The sequence below is a fragment of the Puma concolor genome, chromosome E1, assembly GCF_028749965.1.
Source record: "Puma concolor isolate L17-30 chromosome E1, mPumCon1.1.hap2, whole genome shotgun sequence".
Classification (NCBI taxonomy): Eukaryota; Metazoa; Chordata; class Mammalia; order Carnivora; family Felidae; genus Puma; species Puma concolor.
In genome coordinates this window covers 60,512,472-60,530,524 of record NC_141680.1, presented here as the reverse complement: position 1 = coordinate 60,530,524, position 18,053 = coordinate 60,512,472, and the positions used below count along the sequence as shown (strand labels likewise).

Below are 18,053 nucleotides of genomic sequence, written 5' to 3'. Positions count from 1 at the left end.
ACTTGTCCCTTGCCGGAGGTGGGTACAGAAGACCATGCTGAAGGGGCTGGGGGGCTGGAGGGGTATTCACTGCAGCAGAAGTAGAACTCTCTGTACCCGCAGGACCAGGAAGAGGGACCCCAACAAAAAGGGGGTGGAGGGGGCAGACTGTGGTTGAGAACTTCAGTGGGAGGTTCCGGCCCCAGACAAAGGCTTTTGTCCCCAAGATTCCCACGATTCAGCCAAGTGTCCGCTAGTAACCTTCTCCTCTCAAGAAACCAAACCCCGGGGCGCCTGGGTGCCTCAATAGGTTAAGCGTCCACCTTCGGCTCGGGTCATGATCTCACGGTTCGTGAGTTCGAGCCCCGCGTTGGGCTCTATGCTGACAGCTCGGAACCTGGAGCCTGCGTCGTGTTCTGTGTGCGTCTCTCTCTCTGCCCCTCCCCTGCTTGTGCTCTCTCTTTCTCTCTCTTCCTCAAACATAAACGATTAAAAAAAAAAAAAAAAAATGGAAGAAACCAAGCCCCCGAATCAGTTGCTTTGACTTCTTAAGGCCAAAGTCATGTTCTCCAAACTAAATTTCTTGACTGTCAGATTGGCGGAGGGCGCCCCCCGCCCTAGAAACGAGGTCAGGAATGTCTGGTTTCTTATTTTGTGTGGGTGGGTGGCCACAGGGGGCCGGGGCCAGGAGCCCTTCCCCTCCTCGTCTGGTTAGCTCTGCTCAGCAGTGGCGTCCTGCAGGCCCCCGACCTGAGTGGGGACAGAGGCTCTCCGAGCAGGGGGGGGCGGCAGCATCTTGGGGATCCCCGACTTTGACTCGGGACAGCTCAGAAGAGCGACCCCCTGGCCCTCCTCACCAGCATGTGCTGCCGGGCCCCTCCTTAAACCCCAAAAGGGCACCCGCGCCCTGACCTTCACGATGTGCCTGTGTGTGTGCTGTCTGTCTGCTCCTCATGCCAGCCGCTTGAAGCAAATCTTCGTGATTGGTAGCAGGTGTCCTCGTAGGCGCTCGCCCTCTGGCTGGCTGGTCACCGTCCCTGACTTCAGCCCTGCTCTGATGTCACAGGCCAGCAGCTCTGTCGTTCCCGCGGCAGCGGCCTGCCTTTGGTCAACGGCTGGGGCAGACGCCGGGCTGCTGGTGGAGGTGGGGAGCTGTGAGTCCAACCTCCCTCGGCCAGTGCGCCCTGGAGAACCCAGTGCAGGCCGTTCAAAGCTCCAGTGGTGCCCGCCCCTTATCCGTCGTGGGGTGGGCTCCGTGTGGGCCCAGCTGTTTGCGGGGGGAGGTCTTACAAGGGCCTTGGGAAGTGGGCCAGTCAGGGTCGCCAGGCCACGTGTCCAGAAGGCTAATTTGAATTTCTTTTTTTTTTTTTTTTAATATTTATTCTTTTTTTGAGAGAGAGAGAGGCAGAGTGTGAGCAGGGGAGGGGGAGAGAGAGAGGGAGGCACAGAATCCGAAGAAGGCTCCAGGCTCCGAGCTGTCGGCACAGAGCCCGACGCAGGGCTCGAACCTATGAGCCGCGAGATCATGACCTGAGCCGAAGTCAGACGTTGAACCCACTGAGCCCCCCAGGTGCCCCTAGAAGGTGGATTTGAAAGTCCTGTACTAACGGGGCTCTCCATATGCAGCTGGATGGGTGGTGGTGGCTGGGGACAGGGCTGGCGCTGGAAGTCCCTGTCTGAGGGAATGGGGAGAAGTCATCGTGCGGCAACCTGGGGGTCGTGGGGGACCCCTGACCAGCACTGGGTACCTGGGGGTGCGAGGTTTCGGGGAAACCCGATGATTGACATAGTCAGGGGACGTTTAGAAAGGAAGCTCCCGGTTGGGTCAGCCGTATCGGCCCCCTTGGCTAGCCCGGTGTCCCCCATGGGTTTGGGAGAGTCTGTGCCTCGTGTCCGTCTCTGAAGCTGGTCAGGGGGGTGTACAGATTTATAAGCCCCACCCTAGGATGTGGGTGCAAAACTCTGCTGTGGGACTTGGCAGGATTCTTCTTCTACCATGACTCCCCCCTGCTCCCAGTGGTTCTGATTCGGCTGGTCCAGAAGCCCAGCTGACTTTAAGAACCACCACTCGGAAACTTGGCTGAGAGTCAGGAAGTGGGCAAACCCCAAGGCTCTGGGCAGCCCAGTGGTTGTATTGTTAGAGGCTAGAGCTCAGAGAAATGGAGTTTAACATGTCTCTGATGTTTGTTTCATCCGGGCTTGGCTTGGATGCCTCCAGTGATGGGTGTCTCACTACCTACAAGGCACCCCCAGGATTTCAAGACAGCCATTTAGCAAGTGCTCCTTTCCACCTGGCCAGTTTCCACCTCCCTGTAATGTGTTGTTGGTCTCGCTCAGTCATCTGGAGACACACACAGTAAGTACCACCCTCTTCCCCAAGTAGCTTGCCAAGCATTTGGGTGTTTCATGGTGATCAATGCCAGCATCTGTGCAGATGGGTGCTGCTGTTACCACTATTTCACAGAGGAGCAGACTGAGGCACCCAGAGTTAAGAAACCTGTGCTGGGTCACACAGTTCATACTCGTCACCACCACATCGTGCTGTTCTAGACTTTTCCATCACCTTCAAGCTCCTCTCCAGACACTCTTGGTTCCTTAGGATTTTTCTTCCACGGACAGGTTTTTCATTCTCCTCCTAAAGAGAGGCTACAGCCCCTCCCACCCCCCGCCCCCCCCTTGTGGAACTCTCTAGTTTTTTGTGAATCCTTTCTGGGAAGACCCACCTCTCTAGTATTCAGATTTTCTCCTTAGTGAACTTGTAGTTCTCATTTATGTATATTTCTCTTCCTTTTATTTTTTTTTATTTTATTTTTTTTTTTTAAATTTTTTTTCAACGTTTTTTATTTATTTTTGGGACAGAGAGAGACAGAGCATGAACGGGGGAGGGGCAGAGAGAGAGGGAGACACAGAATCGGAAACAGGCCCCAGGCTCCGAGCCATCAGCCCAGAGCCCGACGCGGGGCTCGAACTCACGGACCGCGAGATCGTGACCTGGCTGAAGTCGGACGCTTAACCGACTGCGCCACCCAGGCGCCCCTCTCTTCCTTTTAATGTTTCTTTTTTTTTTTTTTTTTTTTTTAATTTTAACCTTTATTTCTTGAGAGACAGAGACAGAGCACAAGCAGGGGAAGGGGCAGAGAGAGAAGGAGACACAGAATCCCAAGCAGGCTCCGGGCTTTGAGCTGTCAGCACACAGCCCGATGCAGGGCTCAAACTCATGAGCCATGAGATCATGCCTGAGCCGAAGTCGAACACTTCACTGATGGAGCCACCCAGGCGCCCCTGTTTATTTTTTTTTAGAGAGAGAGAGAGAGAGAGACAGAGCATGAGCAGGGGAGGGGCAGAGATACAGAATCCGAAGCGGGCTCCAGGCTCCGAGCTGTCAGCCCAGAGCCCGACACGGGGCTCGAACCCACAAAACGCGAGATCATGACCTGAGCTGAAGTCGGTCGCTCAACCGACTGAGCCACCCAGGGGAAACCACGTGTATATATTTCTTAATTAGGTTAATTCCAAAGCATTTCATTAGTTACGCTTTATGAAGCTTTGCCCCCGATGCTAAGCAGACATGCTGGCTGTCGACATCTCTTGCCCCCTTAAGGTTATTTTGACACACGTCTGTCGGCTCCGTGCACGTGGGTTGCATCGTCTGCGTTTACATCTCTGCGGTGCTTGGACGTTCACCTAGCCTTCCCGTGAGCCGGGCTGCCTCACTCCATCCCGTGGGGTGGCAGCAGGGTGGGCTCCCCGGGTGTGGGCGCGCCTCTTCCACGTGCCCCCCAGCTCCTCTGCGCGTCCCCTCCACGCCCGGCTGGGGTCCGACCGGGGCAGCGCCGGGCCGGACCGTCGCCCTGCTTGTCCGAGGCCTCTCTGTCGCCACAGGTGAAGATCACGCGCGTCCCTGCCGAGCCGCTCCCACTTTGCGCTTGTGCAGCTGGGGCTGGGGGGGCCCACGTGTGGGTTGTAAATGTCTTCCCGACCCATCGAGTGTTGTCAGGTTTGGTCGGGTGTTCAAGCCTCTTAAAAATCTTCTGAGCTGGAGGTGTGCCTTCTAACGCCGCCGCTGGCTTTCTGTGTCCCCGCGGGGAATTGGAGGCTGGCTCTCTGTGCAGCTGGACTTGGGACGGCTCGACTCACACACTCGTGAACTTGACTCACAGAAGAGCCTGTGCGTGCCCCGTACTGCAGACTCTGTTTATTCTTCGGACACAGTTTAACAAGCTCCCTTGTGTGGATGGCAGGCCACAGGAGTTGGGAGCTGTTGGAGAAAGGAGGATAGGGCGCTGGCTGTCACTCTGTCTGTCTGTCTCACAACCAGGGAGGAGGACATAGGCAGCTATAAAGAGTCAACGTAGAGGGGCGCCTGGGTGGCTCAGTCGGTTGGGCGTCCGACTTCAGCTCAGGTCATGATCTCACGGTTCATGGGTTCGAGCCCCACATCAGGCTCTGTGCTGACAGCTTGGAGCCTGGAGCCTGCTTCAGATTCTGTGTCTCCCTCTCTCTCTGCTCCTACCCCACTCACGCTCTCTCTCAAAAATGAATAAACATTTGGGGCGCCTGGGTGGCTCAGTCGGTTGGGCGTCCGACTTCAGCTCAGGTCATGATCTCACGGTTCATGGGTTCGAGCCCCGCGTCGGGCCCTGTGCTGACAGCTTGGAGCTTCGGATTCTGTGTCTCCCTCTCCCTTGGCCCTCCCCCGCTCATGCTCTGTCTCTCAAAAATAAATATTAAAGAGAAAAAAGTCAACCTATAAAACCCAGATTGTATTCGGGGAGGTCACTTAGTATAGAGGAACCTTACCCTACACGTGTCTTTTTCTTTCTTTTCGTTATTTTTTTAGTTTTCTGCATTTTAATATCTTTCTTATTTATTTTTTTTATGTTTATTTAATTTTGAGAGAGAGAGAGAGACAGAGCACGAGCAGGGGAAGGGCAGAGCCAGAGGGAGACGCAGAATCCGAAGCAGGCTCCAAGCTCTGAGCTGTGTCAGCACAGAGCCCGACGTAGGGCTCAAACTCGTGAACCGTGAGATCATGACCTGAGCTGACGTCGGACGCTTAACTGACTGAGCCACCCAGGCTCCCCTAGTCCTATGCATTTTAAAAGCCTTTAAGGGAATCTTTATGTTACCGTCCAAAACAGAATCTGGAGTGTTCCAAAAGAGGTCAAGTTTGATCTATTCTGTGTACTCTCAGAGGACAGAAATGATGAACTTTGTATCGGAGAGGGTAAGCCTTAATTATATGGAGATGTTCTCCCTCTCTGGCCACACCAGCTAACGGGAGCCTTTCTGTGTCTATTTTTGTGTGTTTCAAAGAAAAGGTGCTAAACCCTGTGACCCAGGCACTGAGCCTGCAGGCCTTTGGAGAGGGCAGGAGTGTTTCTCTAGTTGCTACAGAGCCCAGGGGGCCACCGGACGTAGCTTGGGAAACGTGGGTAGGGCTGAGGAGGTGTCTGTTGGTGGAACAAGAAATTGTGCATCCGGGGCGCTGGACCCGGATGGTGGGAGGGGGGCATTTGGGAACGGCGGGGAGCCAGATCACACCCTGCCAGCAGGGTCTCCGGCCCGCAGGCCGGGGACTGTGGACCCTGGTGGGTATTGTCTGGGAGCTGGTGATTGCCTGGTGAGCCGGCCGTGCTCTGGGCCCCTCCCTGCAGAGGCTGGGACGGGATCTGCGGGCAGCAGGGCCCCGGAATCTGCATTTTCACCGGCGGTGCAGGTGACGGGGGTGCAGGCGGGCTGTGGGCTGCACCTGGAGACCTGCTGGTGTGGGTGAGAAGATGTCACAGCCCGACCACCAGCTGGGCTAGAATGGTGGCCGAGGACGGAGGAGGAGTGGCCGGGGTCAGGGCGGGGGTGGGGCACAGAGAGCCTGATTAGGGGTCTTCCGGAGGGGCTCAGGTGGGGAGGGGGCTGGGGAGGAGGCAGATCAAGGCCCTGATACTGGCTAGAGCCACCTACTAGGGCCGCCCTTCTCAAAGTATGGTCCCCCGACCAGAGTATCCCTTCCCCTGGGGGCTCCTCAGAAATCGGAGCCCCCAGCCTCACCCCAGACCTTCCGGATCAAAATCTGACTCTCCACGAGATTCAGGAAGCACTGGGCTAGATCTTGCCTTTCGATGTTCAAGTAAAATACTCGAATGGGAAAGGGGAGGGTGGTTCATTCGATGACCTCAGAGAAAATCACCCGGAAAACACTGTGGACCGTCCCCCCCCCCCCCCCCCCCCCCGCCGCCGCCGCCGCTTAGCACGGAAGCTGTGCGCCTCAGAATCCCGAGAGGACAGGTGTCAGGTGGTAAGTTCTTAATTTTGCTTGCAATTTATTTATGTATTTATTTATTTTGACAGAGAGAGACAGAACAAGCAGGGGAGGGGCAGAGAGAGAGGGAGAGAGAGAATCCCAAGCAGGCTCCGCGCTGCCCGCACAGAGCCCGACACGGGGCTCAAACCCGCGAATCAGGAGATCATGACCTGAGCCTAAAGCAAGAGTCTGACGCTTAACCACCTGAGCCCCCCAGGCGCCCCTGGGTGATCTGACCCCCCTCAGCTGCAGGGTAGGTGTCTCAGATCAGGGGTCTGCCTGCTCAGATTCGAGTCCCTGCTGTACTGCCTCTGAGCTGTGTGGCCTCAGACAAGTTACTTAACGTCTCTGAGTCTCGGTTTCCCCATCCAAAAGTGGGGTAGGAATAGAGCTCCTCACGGTGAGACCACGTGGGAGGGATGGTCGGCTTCTACTGTGTCCCCGCTTAGTAGCCCCGTGGCGTTATGCGTCCTGTACACGGGAGGGAGCCACGGACCCGAGACCCTCCGTCCTGCCTGCCGTCGGAGCCCCTGGTCTGGGCACCTCCCGGCCTCTAATTGTGGCACTGTTGTCCTTCCTGCTCACGGGCGCGGCATGCCCCGGAGTCTGCTGTGGGCCTGGCGCTTCCCCGCCACCCACAGACGGGGTCCCCCCAGCAGCCTGGCAGGGGCCTGTCTCTATCGGAAGGCTGTCTGAGCGACTGCCTGGGGGCGGCCGCCGCGCTGGGGCCGCAGAGGGTGAGAGAGAGAATGGGCCCAGTGTCCGCTTGGCACTAGAGGCCAGTCGGTGACCACCTTCCTTCCGTCTGCTGCTCTGAGCCAGGCTTGTGTAGGGACCGGGGCTGTGGTTTCCCCGAGGGGCGGCAGACAGCCGGCATGGGGCGGGCAGCCGTCCAGCTCTGGGGGAACAGGCTTAGGAGACTGGAGGGAGAACCCCAGGATGCTGAGAACACTCTGGGCTTAAGTGAGCGAGCGGGGTCGGGCTTGGAGTGTCAGCACGCAGGAGCCGGGGACGTGGACGGACAGCGAGGGGGGCGTCTGCTGGTTATCAGTTCTGGACTTTGTCCCCAAGACATCTTTGTCCCCAGATTTTTCCGTTTCATCCATTTGTGTGTGTCCAGGAAAACCAGCTCAGCGGCTTTAGGGTATCCGCCTCCAGGGGGCTGGCTCAGGGTGATGGACTGGTGGGGGGCACTCCAGAGTGGGAGAGTCGTGTCCAGGCTACTGACCGGGGCCAGTGAGCAGAAGGGGGGAGCCAGTGGACCGCCAGATCTCGGGGTACACTCTCCCCCCTCCCCGCGGGTATCTTCCAAGGCAGACGAGGGGACAGCCACAGCTCTCCAGACCTCTCTCCCCCTGTTTGGACACCACCGTGGCCATTCCCGGGTTGGGAAAAGTTCAGTCTTGGGCATCTGAGACTCAGACCCAAGCTCCCCACTTTCCCCTGGGAAGGTCGTGTCTTGGGTCACGTGCTTTCCTTTCTCTTGGCCACACGACTGCCGGGTCACCTGACAGATCTGGGTTTGCCTTTTAAAAATCGGCCAAACTCCTTCCCGAAGCAGCCTCACCATCTTGCGTTCCTGCCGGCAGTGTGTGAGGCTTCTGCTTCCTCCCCGTCCTCACCAACACTTGTTATTGTCCGTCTTTTTAATTATGGCCGTAATTTGCGCCCGGCGGGTGTGGATGGGACCTTGCTGTGGCTTCAGTGTGCGTTCCCCCGAGGACCGTCCGTGCTGAGCGTCTCGCGCCTTATTAGCGGTGTGCCTCTCCCTTAGGGAAGGGTCTGGTTTGATGTTGTGTGTGTGTGTGCCCGTTTAAAAATGGGATTATGGGGTGCCTGGGTGGCTCAGTTGGTAAGCGTCCGACTTCGGCTCAGGTCACGATCTCACGGTCCGTGGGTTCGAGCCCCGCGTCGGGCTCTGTGCTGACAGCTCACAGCCTGGAGCCTGTTTCAGATTCTGTGTCTCCCTCTCTCTCTGCCCCTCCCCCGCTCATGCTCTGTCTCTCTCTGTCTCAAAAATAAATGAACGTTAAAAAAAAAAATTTATAAAAATGGGATTGTTTGTCTTCCTGCGTTTTGAGTGGTTTACATAATCTGGATTCAAGCCTTTTTTGTTGGATACGTGACTCACAGGTATTTCCCGCCAGTCTATCCCTTGTGTCCTCACTTACTAACGATGTCTCGTGGCAGGGAAATGTCTTGAGTGTCGATGGCATTTTATCAGTTTCTTTGACTGGTTGTGTTTTTGGGGTTGTATCTGAGACATCTTTACCTAACCCAAGGTCGTGAAGATGTACCCACGTTTCTTTCTGAACAGCCGTGGTTTTAAACCTTACGTTAAGGTCTGCGATCCATTCTGAGTTAATTTTTTTTTCCAAAACTGACACAATGGTCAGTGTGTTTTTTTTTTTTTTTTAACATTTATTTATTTTTGAAGGAGAGGGAGACAGAGCGTGAGTGGGGGAGAGACAGAGAGAGAGGGAGACACAGAATCCGAAGCGGGCTCTAGGCTCCGAGCTGTCAGCACAGAGCCCGACGTGGGGCTCGACTTCATGAACCGTGAGATCATGACCTGAGCCGAAGTCAGATGCTTAACCGACTGAGCCACCCAGGTGCCCCCTGAGTTAATTTTTATATACAGTGTATGATTTTGTCTGTGGCGAGACAGGGGGTCTGTGTTTCTGGTGTTTGCACGTGGCTGTCCCAGCACGATTCATCGGGGGAAAAAACACCCAAACTGCTCTTGCCCCCGTTGAATTGCCGTGGCCCCTTTACCAAACCTCCATCAGTGCGTTTGATGCCCCAGCTTTCTCTTCTCTCCCCCTCCTCTTGCTCATAGCGGTGCGCACACTGGCTGAGCGTAACTCTGACCGCTACTGAAGGTGTATAACCGCGTGATCAGATCTACCCAGAGCCGGCGGCCCTCGGTTGGTCAAAGGCACTGTGGTCCCCGTGCACAGCATAGGCCTGGCTCTGCCACTTGCCGGCTGTGTGATCTGGGCTAAGTTTCTTAATCGGTCCCTGCCTCTGTTTCCCCACCTGTGAACCAGGGGTGCTGATAGCTGCTTACCTTGCAGGGTTATCAGGAGAAAGATGAGCCAAAACGTATAAGGTGCTGGAAGGGGGCCCCGCACAGCGACGGTCGGCTGTTCCACGGACGTGTGCTGTGTTCCGACTCCCACCATGCCTCTGGGCTGGCCTTGCTCAGCCCACAGAAATGAGAGCAGGGAAGGGTGGTGGAGGGGCGCTCGGCACAGCCTGCAGCGGTCCAGGGAGGGGCTCCTTTAGCCCACCAGCCTGGCTCATCTTGGTATCAGCTGCAGGGGGCCACAGATGTGACTCCACACCTTTTTGGTGTAAACGCCCCTCCTTTTCTGGGAAGGCGGGCAGAGCCCGGGTCCCTTCCTGAGGCCGGAGCGTCCCCCTCTGATAATCCCACGAGCGAAGAGCTGCGAATCCTGAGAAGAGAAGCTTAACCCCCTCTCTGATTGGTTTGCCCTGGATTCTGGTGCCAAACGTGCCTGCACACGCACACCCTTGCACACGTGCACACACATCCTGCCTAGCAGCCTCCTCGTCCTCCTCCTCCCTTTCCCCCTGCCACTTACAAGCAGCTCCCCCTGCAGAGACCAGACCCTCGCCCCCTTCCGCCCCTGCCGGAGTCCCGATGCGTCTCCCGGGGTGGGGGTCTCTACCTGGGCACTGCTGACGTGTGGGGCCGAACCAGCGTTCGTCGTGGGGACCGTCCCGGGGCAGCGCGGGATGGGGAGCAGCGGCCCAGGCCTCCACATACCAGACACTGGCATGTCGTGACAGCAAAGCATGTGTCCAGACATTGCCGCGTGTCCCCTGCAGAGCAGACCCACACCCCACCGGGAACAGTCGCCCTGTGGGATCTTGTTAAAGGTGTGCAAGACGAGTGGGAACAGAGCCTGGGCCCTGGCGGGCAGGTGTGGGCCAAAGTGATCCGGAGGGACATGTCGTAGGGCCCGTCCCGCGTTCCGAGCTCCGTGTGCCTTGTCTCCAGGGGCTTGCTCTCCTCAGAGCGTTCCAGGCTGCCGTGTGCATCTCCTGTCCTTGCGTGTCCTCAGCCTCTGGCGCCTTGGCCCCCACCACCCTCCCTCCAAAGCCGTGTCCGCGGAGGCCGCCGACATGAGAAGAAACACAGGCAGAACCGCTCAGCCGTGTTCCGGCCCCAACCACGAAGCCCCGCTTTTGAGGCGGAAGCGCAGATTGCCCCAAGCCCACGAGAGAGGAGACCTCGCTCTGCAGAGAAGACAAGACCTCCAGCAGCCCCGGCGCCTGGCCGAGGGGCCGAAGTCAGGGTCCCCGAGCCCACGAGCGCGAGGCCCGGAGAGGCCGTGTTTAGCGCATCTGTTCGGTGTCGCGGGAGGACAGGCCAGGGAGCACCCACCTGACTTGGAGAGGCCTGCCCAGCGAGGAGCAGCCCGGCTGCAGGGGGCCGGGGAGAAGCACAGAGCAGAGAGGAGTCACCCAGAGGAGCCGGTGAGACTGCGGCCCCGGTGCACCAAGAGGAAGGCGGTGGGCACGGAGAAGCAGGGGGCTACCAAAGCCACAGGCCTGACCCGTCGCCCCCGCTGCGCCCCAGAGAAGAATAAGGGGGAGCGAGTGCCTTCGACAAAGACCGGTGGTGGCCGCCGTCCCGCTGACCCGCAGGTGAGCAGAGGGTTGAACGTGGAAAAGCTGTTGGCTGCCGTGGAGGGACCGGAACGTCTGGAGAAAAGGGAGAGAGAAGGAGCCTGGGACGGGAGGAGGCAGCCGGGAAAGGAGGCGCGTTCTCCCGTCCAAGGCCTGGAAAACAACTGTCTGGATCAGGGTCCCCAGGGAAAAGCGAAAGACCTAGAACGGCTGTGGCCGCTTGGCTCTCCGCTCAGAAGGGGAGCCACGTCACCCGTGTCCCTGCGCTGGCACGGTGACAGGAGCAGGTAGCAGAGGGAGCTGGAGTTTGCCTCCGAAGGGTTGTTTGACACCAAGAGAAAGCTGAAGGAACACCTGATCTTGAACCTTGCACCCAGGCCCGGGGCGGATCACAACCCCAGCGGGGAGCACGGCCTCTCGGGGATGCAAGGCTACGGAGGCGAGACCCAAAGAGACCAGAAGACGGGAGGTGTGGAGACGGAAATGGATCCTGGCAGGGGGTCCATGCGACCCGCGGATGTGGACGCCCGCCAGACGGCGTCCCGAGACAGGTGGAGAAAGTTCCTGAGCGAGCTCGAGAACCCCAAGTATCACAGGTTGGCCAAGCTCACGTTTAGGAATGAGAGTAAGCTGTCGTTTCTCCAGGCAGGAGGGTCTGTCGGTGAAGAGACCCGGCTCCCGTGCTCCGGCTCTGGGCGGGCACCGGCCGGGCTCGACCCGCTGGCCGGGGGCCCCCGTCGCCCTGCCCCACAAGACCTGCCAGATGGAGCTGGCTGCATGGCATTGCGGCCCAGGCGGAGGGCGGAGACGGGGCGGAGGCCGGGTCGGCAGACGGGACCCCAGGGGCTGAGCTGGGGAGCCCACCCCCAGATCGAGCTGGAGGAGCCCAGAGAACAGGGAAGGGCGTGCGTGGCTCTTCTGAAGTCCCCCTCCTCCCGAGACCCGGACGAGGAAGGGCCGTATGAAGGCAACGCCACTTCCCCCTGGCCCTCTAGCTTCGCAGACGATGACGGGCACAGTCAGATGATCCGTGACCTTCAGCAGCAAATTGAAGAGCAAAACAAGTTGCACAAGCAGTTTCTCGAAGACGCCAGGAAACGCTTGCAGGAGTTCCAGAGGATGTGATAAGCGCGAGAGTTCCGCCCGCAATAAATGCACCGTTGGTACCCAAGCCCGTGCCCTCTGTGTCTGCGTCACCCGCTCAGGAGCCAGTAGGCACCCCGCTTCACAGCGGCCTCCCCGGCGCGACCGCGGCAGCCCCCGTGGGGCACAGTCCGCGGGCCTGGCCACGGGTGGGGGCTGCCCGCTCGCGCCGCTCGCACAGCGGAGACTCAGGTGAATGAAGCATGTTTTGGCCGGACAGACACTGGACTTTCAGGGGAATCCAGGGTCAAGCAGGCACAGTTTCAGAAGTCTCAATGTGGTGTTGCTTAGCCGTTGGCCGAGACCGAAACGGGGAGATCTCACTGAAACCTCTGAAGTCTTTTTCAGACCCACAAAACCAACATCGTTTAACAGGACCTCGCTTAGTATACGTTCTTGTAACTTTAATATCAGGAAGTGAGAGTGAGGCGGAGGAGAGGCAGGAAGAGAGGGAGGAGAAGACAGAGGCGGAGGGAGGAAAGGGGCGTGGTCCCCAGCAACCGGGCCAGCCTGGCGGCTTCGCCTGGGGCTGGCAGTGGCGGGGCACCTGGCCGGCTGGTCCGTGTCCCACGCCCGCTGTACCCCTGAGCCAGCAGCCCTGGAGACCTTGCCCTGGGCGGCGGGGGGCGGGGGGGGGGGGTTCATCTGTCAGTTGCAGATACTTAGGGGCTGGGATGGGGGTGGATAAACTTTTTCTGCAGAGAACAGGACAGTAAATTTTTCAGGCTTTGCCAGCCAGCCAGTCTGTGGCAGTGACCCACAAACGCGGCCATAGGCAACTCACACTGGGATGGGCGCGTGGCCGGGTTCCGGTGAGACTTTATTTACAAAAATGGGGGGTGTGGATTGGGACCTCAAGCCATAGTTAGGTGACCCTGGACCGGCGTACGAAGGACGTGCTTGCGTCCCCCCTCCCTCCCCAGGACCTCAGGTGCACGGAGTGGGGTCATCTGTCTTCGGTCGTGATGCATTTGTATCGCTGGCCCATGAATGGCCTTTTCCCTTTTAACGTGCATTTCCTAACGGATGACGTCATGAACGGTTGTGAGCCCAAGGCTGGAATATTTGCTCAAAACCGGCTTCTGCCTGTGTGCTACTTCCGTTTCGTGGCTGCTGTGCCTTCTTAGCTACATGCCTGTGAACTTGGGGTTTGTCCCCCGTCCCTCATCCTGTGGGGTGTGCCCAGGGAGATGTGGGGTGACCCAGTCACATGAGAAAGCTGAACTGGGCTTCCCTGGAGAGCATCAGGCTCACAGAACCCCCAAATACGCCACCTGGATGGGGCAGTAACAGCACCCCACTGAGTTTTTTGGGTTGTTTTCGAATCTTCAGTATCTCGGGTGAGGAGGCTTCTGTTGCCGCGCGTTTTCGTCTCATTGAAAGCATCTCCTCGGACTCTGTTGTCGGTCTGGCTTTTCCGCTTTAGGTGGAGAAAATGTGTGATCGTTTTGTCCCCTGGTTCTGGAATGTCATGGGTCAGGACTGCAAAGCCAACTCGACGATCTGATCTAAGCCCAGTACCGTTAAGAACGAAGCCCCGGGCCGGGAGGGGTGTTGGCTTTGCGTTGCCCAGTGTTGCACATTTCAAGATGAGGTACCTGGAGCTCCTGCCTGTTCCTGAAGCTTCTCCGTGGTCGGAGAGGGTGCTGTGAGATGCCCAGGTTTAAAGCCATGGCCACAACAGGACGCAAACATTGAGTAACGAGGTCTTCTGACAGCTGGAAGCCCCGGTTTAATGAATGGACGAGCCTGCCTTGGAGAGGGTGATTTTTGTTTCTACTTTCAAAGGTAGTATTTGTGGCCCATGTGTTTTAGGTGAGGAACTGCTCCTCCTCAGCTACACTTGAGCTAAAAGTAGATGCAGGAGATAGGCAGTGAGACATGGTGGAGGGTGGGTCGTCGCTGCCCGGACAGTCACGCCTACACTGTCCCCAGAGAGTGGGATGAGACACCCTGCCCTTCCCCACCTGTCCTGCAGGAGCTGGGGGCCAATAGTGCAGAAAATAAGACTGCCCTCCAGCCCACCCCCGACTCCCTGTGAAGATGTCAGGTGCCCAAAGAGCAGGCTGGGGGCCTGGCAGACCCTGTCTTTGCTCCCCGTTGATCTGACCCACCTGGACTGCGGTGCCAGACGCCCTGGGACAGAGCCACCTGGAAGAGTGTGGGGCTCCTGGTAGGTTCCCACGGAGCATGCCAAGAAGCAGTGAGGACTCCTGACTCCCGGATGACTCTGTGCCCCTTCGTTCTCCCGAAGCGTTTCTTGGGTCCTCCCTCTCCGAACACTGTGTTTTCTAGAACTTTCCGTGGGTTTGATGCTCCTGCCCGCATATTTTGAGGCAGCCTCCCTGTTTCCGTCTCCTCCCGCATTTACTAGAACCTTTGCCATCTGGTCGCTTCCTGGCAGTCCCGTCTGAGTCCTCGCCCCCAGACTACAGGGACTCGGGAAGGCCTCCGTGGCCGGTCTGGTGGTGGATGGGCGCCCCTGTTTGCCCAGGGGGGTTGGAGAAGGAGAGCAGCACGTGTGCGCGGCTGAGGTCCGCTGCTCGCGGGACAGGTGCAGACCTGCAGTGCCGGGACAAGAGATGGGAACGGCGGTTCACCCCGTGATGGCATGGCCCCCCTCCTACTCTTGCCGCACTGGCAGGCATCGTTGGCTTTGGCTGTGACCCTGCCTTCCGTGTGTGCTGCTCTGAGGGTCCTCATACCGTCCCTGCCCCCGCCCAGCCAGGGGCACGGTCACGGGTGCATGACAATATCCAGAACCCCAGGAATGTAGAATAATGGGGAAAAGTAAGATTTTTTAAAACTTGGGGCCCCGGGGGACCCTCTCTGCCCTGTAGTAGTTCTTCAGACGAGCGGGAAATGTAACGTGGTAGGGAGTTGATGTGTTAGCGTGGCCTGCCTCCGCGGTGCCTGTGACGGTCCGGGCTGCGTCCCCAGGCATGCAGGAGATGGCCGTGAGGACCGGACAGACCTGCTGGGTCCTCTCCCACGTTGGAAGCTGGGAGCGTAGGCCCTGGGATCCCTGTCTCTGCCTGAGAAATGCCGTGGGCTGGGGTCAGCGCGCAGACCGCATGCCTCAGCCCTACTCGAGGAGGGGGACGGGGGCGGGTGCTGCCGTGCCGATGGGCCTGAGCCCTGGGCCCAGCCCTCTGCCTTCACCCTGAAAGTGGGGCAGCCTGGAGCAGAGCCTAGCCCGGGGTCCCGGCCTGCCAGGGGCAGTGTGAGGACGCCCCAGCCCCTCCGTGCCCCTTCCTCAGCCTGCCGATGGGGAGGGATTGCAGGGGGGTGGCCAGATGCTCCCTCCGCGCCTCCCTGGGCTCCCTCTGCCTCCTGCCCCGCCCCGTCCAGCGGCTGCCCCCCGCTGCGGGCTCCAGGCCCGGGGGTTTGCGGGGCTGAGCTTGGCTGCTCCTCGGGGTCTTGGCGGAGAAAGTGCAAAGCAGCAGTCCCTTCCACAAAGCCGCACTGTTCTCAGCAAATCCTCCCAGGATCGGGATGCATTTTTTTCAAGTGATTCAGCAGCACGTGAATGGGAACGGCCTGAGCCCAAGGCTTCGGGAACCGTGACCAAGGCCTCTGGCATGAGATCCCGCTGGGCTCACAAGGAGAAGGAAGGGTGGCGGGGCGCAACTCAGGGGCCTGCCAGGGTCCTGGGGGGGCGGGGGGAGGGCGGCCGAGCAGCAAGGGCCGAGGCTCTTCTCTGCGCAGCTGATGAGCTCTTAGAGACGGCTCCCTCCTGCTCCCGAGGGGGCCGTGGAGGTGGGAGTGCTGGTCTCCATGGAGACAGGGCATCCAGTGGACAGCAGCTCAAGCGAATGTGCTAGAATCTCGAATGGCCCAGGGCTGGGCCCACACTGCTGGTTCCTGTGCTCTCTCGTGCAGCCCGTCACCCTCCCCGACGCGTCGGCCCCCATAGACACATCTGCTCCTGGGGGTCGTGAGTGCAGGCATCTCCAGCACCGGCCTGAGTCCCGCCGGCCAAGCCTTGCCCTCACCCTGGATAGGCACAGCCCTGCCCCAGAGCTGGGGATGTCAGCACCCCACCCCCACCCCCACCCCAGGATGAGGAGGCTTGCAGGGACCCGAAGGTGCCATCTGGTCTCCTGGTGCTGCTGCTCAGTGGAGGAAGCCCCTGGTTGCCTCCTGGCACCACGGGGAGGCCTTTAATTGTGAAATGATGCCTCTTCCCCCTTCTCAGTTCCCTAAAAAACTTGGCCTTGGAGGAAGTCTGCTGCACTGCCGACCCGAGAGCGGCCGGGCACCGACACCAGGGAAGGCAGAGCCAGGTGTTTGGGGAAAGCCCTCACCACCGTGTCCACCGAGGGGCACCTACAAAGCTGGGGGGTGGGCACACGGTGAGACCAGAGGGGCAGGTGGGGCCGGACGCTCCTGTGCGCTTCTGGGTGCTGAGCCAGCACTTGATGTCCTTGTGGCCTCTCCCAGGCTCTCTGACCACAGCCCGCTTCCTCGTGGTGCAGTTCTGGGGGGAGGGGCATGGCCTCAAGCCCCGGGGGGTCTGAGCAGGCCTGCAGCCCACGCGAGCACGGTTCCCTTTCTGGGTCACTGTCTGGCCTGTCCCCCACCGTGCAGCTGGTGAGGTCCGCCCACCCTGCTCGCCATGCAAATGCAGTCCCACTGGAGGGGTTCACAACCGTCTTTCCTGTGCCCCCCCACCAGCCACCGGAAGTGCTTTAGTCACATGCAAGCAGTTAGGGAATCCCACGGCAATTGGGGGCCCCGAAAACCTAGTAATTTTGTTACAGCTTTTGTGGGGCAACGCCACAGCTGTTACCACTGGGCTTAGATGCTTACCACTGGGCTTAGATGCTGGACGGGGGCACCCCCTCACTTTCCCAACTCTGGCCTTGAAGGTGGGATGGAGGGGCCCCCTCCAGGGCGTGTCCCGGGGCCAGCCTACCCTCAGCCAGGCTTTAGACACGCTCATTACCTTCAAGGAGCTCCAGCCAGGTCAACCAGCCATCCGGTGTCGCCCGTCCACTCTAGAGGGGTAAGAAAGTCTCGTCCTAAGCAGCAGCCGCAGGACGTAGCGGCGGGTGTCGGCGGGGACTTGGGTAGCTCTGCGGTTGGAAGGCGTAAATGTCTAGACGGCAGGGCCCCTGCAGCTGTCCCCGAGCCCCCAGCGGAGTGGAGCCCACCTGGAGTCAGTGGCAGCTGGGTTTCCTCTGAAGAGGTTGGCATGTAATTGTATGTGGAGACAAGGAAAGGGACCGGGTGACCCACGGAGGGCGTTTGCAGCTGCAGTGACCTCATTTCCGTGTGAGAAGTGGCCTTCCCCACACTTGCCCCTGCGGCCGCACGCCATTGCCGCGGCCGTCAGACCCCGGCACCCGCAGCGGGTTTGGCTCGACTGCGTTCCGGCTGCTGCACAGGGCGGCCCCGCCCGCTCTTGGGGACACAGGACAGGAGGGTCCAGGGCACATGTCTGGCAAATCTAGTCGAGACGCTATCTTTCCCTCCCCCTGGGCGCGTGGCCCCGGGAACATGCCCCTGACTGGAGGGACCACGGGCCTGGGAGCAGGGTGGAAGGGCAAAGCAGCTGTGTCCCTGCGGGCAGTGCTCTCCCTGGGCGACCCTCCCGGGTTCACGCTGGAGGCCACAGAGAGTAGGCTGGGCCGAGAGGGGACGTGGCCTGTGCTGATGCTGAGCCAGCCCTGCCGCTCTGAGTCAGTGCACTGGTGAGGCTCAGATGATCCGGGGCTGGATTTTGACCTTGTATTTACAGGAGTATTTTTTCCGAACCCCGAGATTCCCACGTCTCTTCTGGGCAAATGCGTGGTTTTTCCATATGCCAGAAGCTCGGCCTCGCCCGGAACCGGGGCCTGGGGGCTTAGCGTGTGTTGAGTTTGCTAAGACGAGGCCTCGAAGGTCTAGAAGTCACGTTTTAATATCCACAGCTTGACCCGTGCTTTGGAATTGGGAGCCAGTGCCCAGGCAGAGCGGCCCCATTGGA

The 18,053-nt window shown here is 59.2% G+C and overlaps 2 protein-coding genes across 3 annotated transcripts in view; both read left to right on the top strand.

Annotated features, from left to right (window-relative positions):
- Positions 1-18,053, top strand: part of TIMP2 (TIMP metallopeptidase inhibitor 2) — a 49,260-nt gene that overhangs the window by 15,992 nt on the left and 15,215 nt on the right. The gene's annotated exons all lie outside the window — the stretch shown is intronic.
- Positions 8,302-12,137, top strand: CEP295NL (CEP295 N-terminal like). Its single transcript, XM_086688187.1, is given in 1 exon segment — positions 8,302-12,137. A coding segment is annotated over 1 exon segment (1,632 nt). The 5' UTR covers positions 8,302-10,432; the 3' UTR covers positions 12,065-12,137.